Source organism: Macaca thibetana, chromosome 5 (genome assembly GCF_024542745.1).
Source record: "Macaca thibetana thibetana isolate TM-01 chromosome 5, ASM2454274v1, whole genome shotgun sequence".
Classification (NCBI taxonomy): domain Eukaryota; kingdom Metazoa; phylum Chordata; class Mammalia; order Primates; family Cercopithecidae; genus Macaca; species Macaca thibetana.
In genome coordinates, this window is record NC_065582.1 from 38,236,102 (window position 1) to 38,248,842 (window position 12,741).

General features: G+C 37.5%; 1 protein-coding gene across 1 annotated transcript in view; it reads right to left on the reverse strand.

Moving 5' to 3' along the window:
- FHIP1A (FHF complex subunit HOOK interacting protein 1A) overlaps positions 1 to 12,741 on the reverse strand; it is a 263,721-nt gene that overhangs the window by 92,528 nt on the left and 158,452 nt on the right. Inside the window, exon 3 of the mRNA XM_050791560.1 lies at positions 4,071 to 4,296. Within this exon, the coding sequence (XP_050647517.1) occupies positions 4,071 to 4,175 (105 nt within the window). The 5' untranslated portion in view covers positions 4,176 to 4,296. The remainder of the gene's footprint in view (positions 1 to 4,070; positions 4,297 to 12,741) is intronic.

Sequence of the window (12,741 nt, forward strand, 5' to 3'; positions counted from 1 at the left end):
GAATACTCAGGTTAATGCTTGAACATGGGGTGGGAGCATGAAAGAGGGCAGGGAAGGTTTCCTAGAGCAAATGATGCCTCAAATGAGGCCTGTAGAAGGACAGGCATTTAACCAGTGGGAGGAATATTTCAGGCAGAAAGAAGAATGAGTGCCTAAGGCACAGAGGGATGAAATAGCATGATGGATACTGCCAGGAGACGGGGTGGCTAGGAACCCCAAGCAACTTTGCATTTTTGGTGATTAAATGAGAGGCAGAGAGTAACAGAAGCCAGGACATAACAAATTATGTGTGCCATCCTGGCCTGTAGGTGGCCAGATGCCACTGAAAGGTTCAACTAGAGGAATGAACCAGACAGATCTGGATTTGAGATTCATCACTCTGGCAACTTATGGGACAAGATGGCATCTCAGAAGGTGAGAGGAAGTCAGGGAGTACTTTCTATAGCCCAGACTCTTCAGTGTCACTATTAGGAATGCAACCATTCCTGAAAGTATACTCTAGAATGATTCTGGGATGCCATGAGATCACTGGACCCAGAAACAGTTTGGAACCTCAAGTGCACCACTGGGCCATTTAAGGTCTCTCCGCTGGCAACTCCCCTGAATCACAGACTGATTGGATGACGGCTGGTTGTATAACTAGCTGCCTCTGACAGGCTCTAAGGTGTAAGTGGGCAAGCAGATCTCCTCCATCAGTGTTTGCTCTTTAACTCAAGCTCTGGAATAGAAGCTATTAACAAATAGCAGAACAGAACCTGTCAAATACAAGTTAATTATGTTGAATTTGTACTTAAGTCTCCTAACGAATAGAACTCGGGATACCACAGGCTTTTGTTGCCTTCATTTTTTCCTTTCTTTTTTTTTTATTTATTTTTATTTTTTTAAGACGTCTTGCTCTGTCGCCCAGGCTGGAGTTCAGTGGCGCAATTTCAGCTCACTGCAACCTCCACCTCCTGGGTTCAAGCGATTCTCCTGCCTTAGACTCCCGAGTAGCTGGGATTACAGGCACGCACCACCACGCCCGGCTAAGTTTTTTATTTTTAGTAGAGATGGGGTTTCACCATGTTGGCCAGGTTGGTCTCAAACTCCTGACCTCGTGATCTGCCCGCCTCAGCCTCCCAAAGTGCTGGGAACACAGATGTGAGCCACAGCACCCGGCCAACACTTTTTCCTAATTTGACATTTAAAAAAGCATTACACTGGGCAGGTAATGGGGCATCTAGGCAAATAAAATGCTTTCCAGCTTTGACTATGTCTCATTCCCTACCAGCCTTACAGATTTTTCTTGCGTCGCCTCAGGGGAACCCAGGGGCTGTAGTCACAGTAGGCCTAGGAGCTTATATCAGACTTGAGCTCTTTTCCCAATCCTCTGCAACTGCTCTTCACCCACCCCAGCCCAACAACTCACAGCCAAGAGCTAATGCATGAAACTCTAAAACAATATGTAAGTATCATTCATTCCCACCAACTGAAGATCTCATTCCTTATCTTACTCTTCGTCCCATATCTCTGCCTGGCTATGATTTTTTTGCCTTCCCCTCCTTTATATTTACCATCCAAAAAAGCTAAAATTGAGCATTTGTTCCCAGTATCCATTCTCTGAAATATTCTTTTCCTATCTGTCATCAAAACCTTCCTTTTCCATAGCCAACCTAGCAAAATCTTACTTTCTCCATTCCTAGGTCATTTCCAGCCATAATAGCCCCTTCTCTTGACTTAATTCATGTAATAATGATTATCTATTTTATAATAATGTATCTTGCATTGTCATCTGAATCAGCTTATACATTTTTTAAAGCCCAGACCAAGGCTTATACATTCTCAAGTCCCACCTGTGATGCCTACAGTGACATGCCTGGAGTGTGGGCTCAGTAAATCTCCATTGAACAATTACACTTTGACACTCACGTAAATTTCTTCAACCAGTATTTTCATTCACAAAGATAACAGAAAGGCCCTCAAGGGCCTCTATAGGCAGCAACTGAGAGCATTTTCCGAATTTATTTAAAAGGAAACGTTAAGCCTAAAAAAGGTTAAAAACACCTGCCCAAAGGTAAAGAAATGGCTGAGTCAACAATAAGACCATGAGTGTCCCAACTTTATAAAAGAAAATATTTAACAACTAAACAGCATCCCCTTTGACAAAGTTATCCTTACCTTCAACTCAAGACTTGTCTGCACTGAGAGTACTATGTATCTGTACTGTGCTTCAGAGAACCCAAAATGTCCAAAAATAATGAAGTCATTTGTATTGTTATGGAAATGAATAATACGATTCTGGGACCAATAGTCTTTCAATAATGTGACACATTGTACTGACACATTCCTCACATTTGGAGAAAGCCTGCCGGGGACAGAATCTGACAGGGCAGATGACCCACCTACATATGATCAAGAAGCTGATGATGTATCATGTCTTTGGAAAGTGGCACAGAATACTAAATGGATCATGTCACAGTTACCCCAGGAGAAATGATTATAAGCCAAGGTATTATACACAAACAAATAAACAAATGGGGCTGGGAGTGAAGACTAAGTAGTAGGATAGACTTCTTCAGCCTAATGAAATGACTGGAGCTGAAAATGTTCTCAATTAAAAACATATGATTGTGCACTAATAGATTTTTTAAATGAGCACAAGTAACTAAATAAATTAGTAATCATACAGGTACTAATATACAAATATATAATGTACATTTTAAACACAAAACAGAAATTTGTAAAAGGTAAAGATAGAAACAGACCTTCTAAAATATTCTTCCTACACCCAATGGACTACTGGGCTCATTCCTTAGGATTCACCACCTCGCTTTGAAGATACTGCTTTAAAATATTTATAAAAGTGCAAAGCCAAAGGTTATTACTCTAATTATCTCGAAAACTCCTAAATTACTTTCTTCCCTTAACTAAAGAATATGTGCCCTAATGTCCATAGCAAATTCATTAAAATTCTAACGGCAAAAAGTCAGAGAATGCACAAAAAATCGGAGAAGGTTTATACTGGATAGTAACAAGAAGCTACAAAGTATAAACGGCTCAGAAACAGAATTGATTTTGCTCGTTTTTGATCTAAACTGTGTCCCCTATAATTGTTGCGATTTACAGGCTCAGTGCTTTGACCCGTGTGCTGTTTCCAGCCACAGGAAGGTACTGGGTAGTCATTTAAAAACTGTCACATAAATAGCCACTTACCAGCTCACCTGGGGAGTGCAATGTTGGGCAAGTAGTAAAGAATGCCAATTTTATTTATTTTACTACTTATAAACTCCCTAAGGGGCAGGATAGTAAATTTTCTGAACATTCAACCCTTAATTATCCACACAGCAGATCAGAGAAGTCAAAGTAAATAATAAAAAAAAAAATTTGTAATCACTTTGTAATGAAGACATATATTCAGGTATACTCAGGGATTTTTCATTAAGTTACACAGGGACCACCAGCCGCAAAACAGTAGAGCACAGAGATCAAACACATGAGCTTTGGAGTCAAGAGACCAAAGCCTAAGTAACGGGCTTAGTAACTTACTAGCTGCATAACCTCAAGCAAGTTATTTAACCTCGGTAATTTTCTGTTCCCTCTTCTGTAAAATGAGGAAGCTAACATTAGCTACCTTACAGGTTTGTAGAGAAGATTAAATGACATAATGCATTTGAAGTACTCAACAGAGTACTTGGTAAATGTTTAATAAATGTGTATTTTAGTATTATTAGAGCTTAAGAACTGGATGGAAATCAGCAGGGAAGAGAGAAAGAGAGAGGATGTAATTATGGTCAAGTATATTGCAAAGCGATATAAAAGTCACTTTAAGGAACAACTGCTGTTCTTCTAAAAATATCCAAGGAACATGCATGTACCCTAATTGCTTTTGTGAAAACCTCGGTTTTTGACCAGATACCTATTCTAGGAAAGCAAGATGAAAAAGTTACTTTTCTTCCTACCTGAAAGAGTTTCCCTCCCTATGTTTCTAGAAATCTAGTTACCTATCACAGAGGTACCTATCACCTGATTCAGTGTGATGGAGGCCCCTGGGGTTACCGAGACCAGCAAAAAAAGTGGAATTCATACATTACCTGTGCCCAGTGGTTTTTAAATACAATCATGCATGTTTCTGGGTCAACTCCCTGTAGGCTCACAGCCTGCTGGAGTTTGCTTCCTGTCGAAACCGATGACATCATAAGACTTCATAAATCAATACTTCTAAGTCATATTTAATTTTCATTAAAATTTGGTAGCAGTCACTAACTTTCAGGTTTGAGAAATGGAACTTCTTCACATTTCATTGTCACCTTCCAAAACCTGTAATGACAATAACAAAAAAATGAATTTTATTATGTTCATAAATTAAATAGGACACTGACTATTAAATTTAAGTCAAAGCTTAGACATTCTTAAAGTCCAACACAGAAAAAAATCTACAAAACAGATACACTCAATCTAAAGGCTCTCCTATTTTCTCCTACTTTGCTACTAAAAATACAAAATAATAATGCTACCTAAGCTACATGAATAAATGAAACAATTATTGGGTTTCTTCTCTCCACTACAACCAGCCACAACCCCCAAAATTACTATTCTAAATCACTCAAGTTCAAGTCTAGTTTCTAGAATCAAGCAAGAAACTATTAGGTTGGTACAAAAGTAATTACAGTTTTTGCCATTACTTTCAAGGGCAAAAATCGCGATTATTTTTGCACCAACCTATTATGATACCAATGTTTGCAGAGCTTAAAAACACCCAGTAACAGGAAAACCATGAGTTAATAGCAAGAGAAATAAATGGCTTGATGCAACTTGGGGGAGGTATTATAAAACAGCACCCAGATTCCTGGGTCTAATTTGATTGAATATTTTTTTAAATCAATGGCTGCCAGAATTGAAAGGATTCTCAATCATTTGTGGCTATAAACTAGGTTAAAGTTTCTAGCTTTTCTGAAAAATAATAGAATTCCAAGTAACCTTGACAAATCAGAGATAGAAATGATCCATCAAAAACAAGATAGTGTTTATTAGGTGTGAGTGCAAGGCAGCACACTTAGAAATGAAAAGTGAAACACGGAAAAAAATACAAAGAAATCCTGACTACAAGAGAGTAAGTAGGGGAAAAAAGAAATTGAGGTCATAGAGTGTATGGTGAATATGATCCATTTGTGTGGCACTGACGAAAGCAGTAAGACAGTGGTATTGTCTCACCAGTTTGATCAGCCCATAAAAGGACTAGGTATAATTGAAAATACTATTTTTTTAGTGTACAGATTGGGAAGAGTTCAGAAAAAAGTAATTACAATTACCAGAACCCTGGAAAACAAAAACTGTAATAAAAGTTTGTAGACTCGTAATGCCAAAAGAAAACAGGGGGTAGCCATTTTCAACAGAGTAATATGAAAGGTATTACAAGGAGAACACCAATCAGCTGTTCCTCCCTGTAAACAGTAAGATGGGAGAAAGTAGGCTTCAGAGGAGACTTAGGGGTTAAGTTCCTTGTGGGGAATAGAATTAAACACTGGAAAATAGTTAAGAAGTATTTAAAACGAGCACTTCTGTTAATAGGAGGGCAACTATTCATCATGACAAGGTCTTAGAAAGAATTTTTAGGACATAAGAACAGAACACTTGCAAGCATAGTTCTGAGGAAAGAAACATTTTTGAAAAAGAATGGAGGAGAGTTAAGGTATACAGAAAGGACGGCCTGTTAAAAGAAGTACACAAATCATATACTCAAGGAAAACTGCCTGTGTGTTTCTTCTATAGCTTTATTTTATTAAAATTGAATTCCCCAAACTAAAATTCCAAATAATACAAACTTGTTTTCAATGGACATTGTCCACCGCCAACCATGGCTCTTTGCTACTATTGGGTCGATCTAGTGTTTCAAAAATCAGGAGTGGCTACCCCATATATGCAGGGAATGCATTCTCCCGTCCCCACAGTGCCTGCCACTCCCTGTGATCTTACTGCCAGAACCTTCACCTCATTCAGGTTACCTCACTAGCCCTTATAAACATTTACATTTACAGCCTTGTTTTAAATGATAAGAGATAAAACAAGATTCTGAATCAACTTCCTCATTATTCTACACATTACATTTCTGTGAAAATGTCAAGGCCTTTTATTTAGGTTACATAGTGATAATAATGAAGAAAATCAAAGTTTTGATTTATCCCAGAGATCGAAAAACTACAAGACTCAAGTCATTCCAGCTCCAGAATTCAAAGATTCTTCTTCAGAGGTATGAAAGGAACATACATCATGCCAATTGCTTCTAAGTCAAAAACAGAAACATATGCTAAGATCCTTCAAGTTAGTTTTCAGAAGGAATTTACATGCAATCTTCTCAGAAATGGCGAGAATGCAGTAGAGACGGGACAAATAGCCAATGCTATGAGCTTACTAGTTAGTTTGCTGTTGTTGGTGGTGGTGGTTGGTGGTGGTGGTGGTGGTTGCTGTTGTTGTTGTTTTATTAGAGACAGAGTCTCAATTCATCACCCAGCCTGGAGTGTAGAAGCCATCATATCTCACTGCAGCCTTGAACTCCTGGGCACAAGCAATCCTCCCACCTCAGCCTCCTAAATAGCTGGGACTACAGGCATGTGCCACCACACCCGTCCAATTTTTTTTCATTTTTTGTACAGACAGGGTCTCCCTATGTTGCCCAGGCTGGTCTCGAACTCCTGAGCTCAAGCAATTCTCCCGTTTTGGCTTCCCAAAGGGCTAGGATTACAGGCATGGGCCACCATGCCCAGCACAAGTTAATTTTGATAGAAACAGAATATAAATCTCTGTATTCCCAGTCCAGTGCTCTTTCTAGGAAACTATATTCTCCTTTCTAAGGGCTATAATCGCTGGCCCTATTCTCTAAGGGAACTTGCAACATTTCTAAGAAAAGTGCATCTCATTTCATTTATTCTTATCCAACTATACTTTTGAAACAGATGCCTAAAGAATTAAAATGTATCATGAATGAAGAAACTACAATATAAAGAAAACTTGGGAGAGAAAGAAGGAATGAGGCAAGTCAAACAAGCTAAGTTTGAGAAGGAAACAAGTATGCCAGAAGATCCTACAAATGAAAAATACTACCTAGCACACCCAGAGAACAACAAAAAGTTGGATATTTTCATTCTCTCTCTCTCTCTCTGTCTTATTCCATATTAGAGTACTAAAACACTGGCATGTCACCAGGGCAATACATTAATAAAACAGAAAGAGATGGCTCCATATTTATGAGAGATGCATAAGGACATATTTCCTCAAGCACTAAGGTGTTCAACACACTGCATTTTCCTGTTACTGGTGTTTTTTTTCTTTTTTGCAGCCACTCTAAGCTTTTTATTAAACTCTCAAATCACAGCTAAACCTCCCAAGAGAAGAACAAAGGACAGAACAAAGCCAAGGTAAGTAGGTAAAGGGGCTGCAGTTACTAAATGTGAGTCTGTCAGGAATATGGCATCATCAGACGTTTCTCCTTTCTTTCCCTCTACACTCTTCAGTCTAAGCTACGTGATGCCGAAAATGTTTGAAGCAAACCTTGCCACTCTTGGCACACATGCAGTCTGTTCTTCCCGTAAAGTCACACATGCACATTGACTCAAGTTTCATGCCTGAGAGAGAGCTCTACAAACCATTTAGATGCCAAGGAGTGATTTTTTTTTATCTTTCTTCAAAAAAACCACCAACACAAAAAAAATACTCAAAGTGGGTGCCTGTAGGTGTGTGGTGTGGTTGAGTTTTTTGGTTGGGGGAATGGGCAAGAAAGAGATGAGATGTCAAAATATATATACAACAGCTTGATATTTCAGCATAAATTCTACACTGCAAAGACAGAACTGACTATAGACATTATTGAGTGGCCATATTTATATCTCATTAATATTATATATAAAAATACTTTCCATCAATAAGGAAAGAAAAATTCTATTAAATATTGTTAGAGACAGGGATAACTGGCCAAAGAATTGTATGAATTTTATTTGCTGTTTTTCAAAAATATATATTTTTATTTGACTATGAAAAAAGCAAAACATATGCTTCCACCTTACAGAATAATAAAATATATAATTATAAAAGCTCAGATTCTAGCCATCTAAATCACATCTCTTTTCCAATGTAAAAATTTCATTCCCAGACATCTTACCCAACTTCAGACTCTTTGGAAAGCTACAATAATTAGAAAAGCTAAAAATATGTCAAAATCGCATTTTTTCCTGAACTATCAATAACTATATTTTGATATATCCCTTTCTTACTATCAGACTAAACTTAAACTATAAATATTTTGGCATTTAAATATTATCTCATACCATCCTTCAATTCTTTTATCTATTTAAATAAATATCCTCTAATGATGAATTTTTTAAAATTCTTAAGGGAAATAAATAGGATAGCCACCTTAAGGGGAGACAGAGCCAAAGGAACATTTTTATTCAAGGAAAAGTGATTATATTTGCAGGCCTAATGGGAATGAACCAATGAACATGCATAATTTGAAGATATAAGGAAAAGAATTTTGATGGAGCAAAAGGAGCAGAAGAAAGATGAGATCAAGAACACAGGTAGGAGAGTGCTAGAGATAAAAGGGAGGCAAAGCCAAGCCTTTCGTGGTGAGTTTCCAAACCAAAACCACTACCTTATACTTGATGGAAAGCACAGCTGGCTCCCTTTCTACCCCTCCTTCTTCATCCCTTCTGATATCACTCTGATGGGTTTGTGGAAATGGCTAGAGAATTTAGGTAGATTTAAAGTAGGGAACAAAGGATAATGGCTAAGAGTTGTTGACTCAGTCCAAGCCTGAAAGTCTAAAAATTTAAAGTCCCAACCTGGGAATCTGAGCTTCGAGCTAGGAGGTAGGTTCCCAAAACTCTAGTTCTAGCTCTAACCAGCTGTGAAACCTTGAGTGAAAAATGGGACTCTTCTTTTGGAATGTCACTTAGGTAAGCAGTTAGAACTAAAGTAAGATTTCTTAGGTCTCTTACAGTTTGAGTCATTATTTTATGTACTTTATCACAACTGTTATACCAACTGGAGAGGGGTAATCAGATAATCATTAAAGAAGGATGATGGCCTTTGTACAAAAATCTTCATAAGAATTCTAGTTGCAGATGGGATTCTATCTGTATTCTTTTTTACCATTAAGGCATATTTCACTTAAGGAACTTACAGCACAGGAAGCAGCCACAGTAAATATAATTCCATGGTTGAGGTTTTGTTTGTTTATTTCCTGAGCAACTGCCAATAGAAAAATTCATTGTTTGAGAATGTACTTTGGAATGCCCTGAATTGGCTGCTACTAAATACATAAAAAATATATAAAAAGTCTATTACTGTAAATGTGCTTATCATATAAAATTCCATCTAAGGATGAAGACTCATCAAATATTGGGAACACCTTAAGAGAGGTGAACCTTGTGCCCTCAATTATAACTAATAGCAGTATTGAGGAGGGTGTTTCATTTTGGGTCAAACTACCTCAGACAACCTCTTCTTGGAGGCTCATAAAATCCTATTAAACCTAAATCCTCCTGTGCTCTAATCTTCTGGCCCAGTTCTCTTTTCTCTCTCACCGCAATATCACAGGGCAATGCTGGACTGTGAAAAATAAAGCAAGCATCTAATAGCCCCCTATTCTTCTGGACCTTGTGCTTAACCCTCCCTCAACTTGCCATAGTTTAACTCTAGTTCATTCACTGTACAACGTCCATCATTTCAGTAAATCAGAATCTTATTTCATTCCACCAGCTTCTAGGTCACCAGTTAACACACAAAATGCACGCAAAGAAAATTCTCTCAATACACACATTCCAAATGGTTTCCAGCTTTGGAAAATACATGCTTCAAAATAGTAACAAGATGCCTAAAACTCAATAATCCCATGAAACAATCCTACCTCATTTTACACCTTAGTTTCACAAGAACAGGCTACCAACTATGTCATACCCATGTGCCATGCAACTGACTGATGAGCAGAATAAATGTGAAAAGAAAAATTAAAATTAATATTCAAATTCCTATCTGAAATTTGTTTTTGGACTTAATTTTAAAGCTATTTAAGAAACTAAGTAGATCAATTATACCTCGATAAAGATCAAAACTTTAAAAAAAATTTTTAAAGAAGAAATTAAACCCCTACAGGAAAGGATTTAGAATGTAAAAATTATGTATTTTGAAATTGATAGCAAGTATTGAGACATCAGCTCATTGGTGATTGAACAGAAAAGTTTCTTATAAACGTAGGGTGATTTGTTGGAACCTAAAAATTGGATCATTCTTGGGGAAAGTCTCCCCAACAACCCAACTGATCACTGTACTCTTGATAGTATAAACCATCCTTTTACATCACTATTTTGTTGAAAGCTACTAAAAAACACCTTGTTTAAGATTTCTGCCACAAAACCCCAAAAGTTGACTAAGGTAAATGCAGAAAAAAATGATCTGACAACTTCTATAGGGTAGAACTTAAAGGAGAGACTTGAAGTAGATGCTCTGAATCTTTCTAAGAAGAACCCTCTCACTTCATAAAGTTCTTTCCAAAAATGTTCCTGGAAAAAAAAAAGAAATGTAAGTTTTTGTCTTGGTCATGTTCTCTGGAAAAGTAGGTACCTTTGACGAGTGATGCTGTTCAGTCTAATACCTGTATCTACAGTTTTATCAATCCGAATTAGTTCCCCACCCAGTGCTTTAAATCCCTTCATGTGAACATGTGCAGCTTTGCAACCTGTAGTGTTACCCAGATGATGTGATGCTTACCTTTTGAAACATGAAAAACATCCTTTCAAAAAGGTTCTTCATCCACACATGACATAAAAGTACTAAGTGTAATTAGTGAAATAACAGTAAAATTCCATATACATCCATGAATCTTATAAACTGTGGGCATATTTTTCTGAAGAGAGGTAGCCGCAGTTTTCAGCCAATTCTAAAAAGGGTCCATGAGGTGCCCCACTTCAAAAAAGTTTAAAACCCACTTTAAAGATGCATTCATGGTAAAACCATTGAGAATCGAGTCCCAAAACATGCTAATAGTCAGTTCACATTCTAATGGTATTACTGAAGATGTAGTTGTGGAATTTTGTGACTTCTGTGATAACAAAAAGTTCTGCTATGAATAGAGCAGAAATAAAAAGAACTCATCTCATGAAAGTCACACAGATATCATGGAGTCTGACTCAGACTATCAAGTCAGACCCAGACACATTCTCTTAGCCACCAGTACCTCTCTAACTATAGCTACTAATTACACTAGTACCTTGCAGCATTGTTTAAATGGTAAATGACTGAAAAGACCCTACATATCCATCAATACTGGTTTGGTTATATAAACGATGGTACTTCTGTGTAATGGAATACTATGTTACAATTAACAAAAAAGACACAGCTCTTAATGTACTGATAGGAGAAGGTTGCCAAAATGTAAACAGAACAGCAAATACAGTATGCCACCATTTGTGTAAGAAGAAAAGCAATGTATTAGCCCATCTGATTGTAAAAGCATAGAAGATTTCTGAAAAGATACACAAGAACTCTAAGGTGGCTGAGTCAGCACAGGGCACTGGGGGCTAGGGGACAGCTGAAGGAGAGAGACTCACTTTTCAAACTGTACCTTCTTTGACTTTTGAATTTTGCACCATATTTATCTACTACTTAGCAAAAACATTTTTTATTTAACAAAATAAAAGCAAAAGAACAACTTAAATAAAAGGAAAAGTACTTGCTCTATCATAAGCATAGCAATGACAACAGATTTGAAGACTCTTCTGAGTCTCAATATGAAAGGAAAGTACCTGCAAAATGAGTACAGCCTGATGGGTATGAGTAGGGATAAAAGAGTAGCTTAATATAATATGCTATTTGACTCCATCATAATGACTACCAAATGTCTGAAAGAGATTTAACAGAAAACACATAAAGGAAAACCAACTACATCTGTACCTAGAAGACTTGCTAACTTCCAATGGAATAAATATATACAAAAATAACATATCAGGAAAATGTAAATAATTCAGAAGAGTTGTAGTCTTATTTTTAGAAGCACTTTTTAAGTGGTTGTCTTAATATTATTGTTGCACGATACTCAGTGAATTAAATGTATGCAATTTACCTTCAGTCTAAGAGATTCCTAACTCTAGGAATTTGTAAAATTAATCTTCTGCCCAAGTTTTTGTCAGTCTAGATCAGTGGTTCCCCAAATGTGGTCTGAGGGACCCTGGGGTTCCCCAAAACCCTTTCAGGGAGCCTCAGTGATTCTCAACAATTTTTTCTAGGACCTCTTTTTAAGGAACAACAAAATCGGTCAAACTAAATGTAGCTCACTACAAAGTTTCTCATATCCAGAAAAGCTTCCTGCATTCAGCTTACTGTAACTTCACTTGAGCAGTTTGACCACTATTCACCACAACTTTTTTTCTTTTTTTTTTTTCTTTTTTTTTGACAGGGTCTCGCCCTGTCATCAGGCTGGAGTACAGTGACACGATCTTGGTTCACTGCAACTCCCACCTCCTGGGTTCAAGCGATTCTCATGCCTCAGCCTCCTGAGTAGCTGGGAATACAGGCGTGCACCACCACACTTGGCTAATTTTTGTACGTTTAGCAGCAACACGGTTTCACTATGTTGGCCAAGCTGGTCTCGAACTCGTAAGCTCTAGTGATCTTTCCACCTCAGCCTCCCAAAGTGCTCGGATTACAGGCATGTGCCACTGCGCCTGACTACACCACAACTCTTAAATTGGCTTTTCTTATGAGATTGTTCTT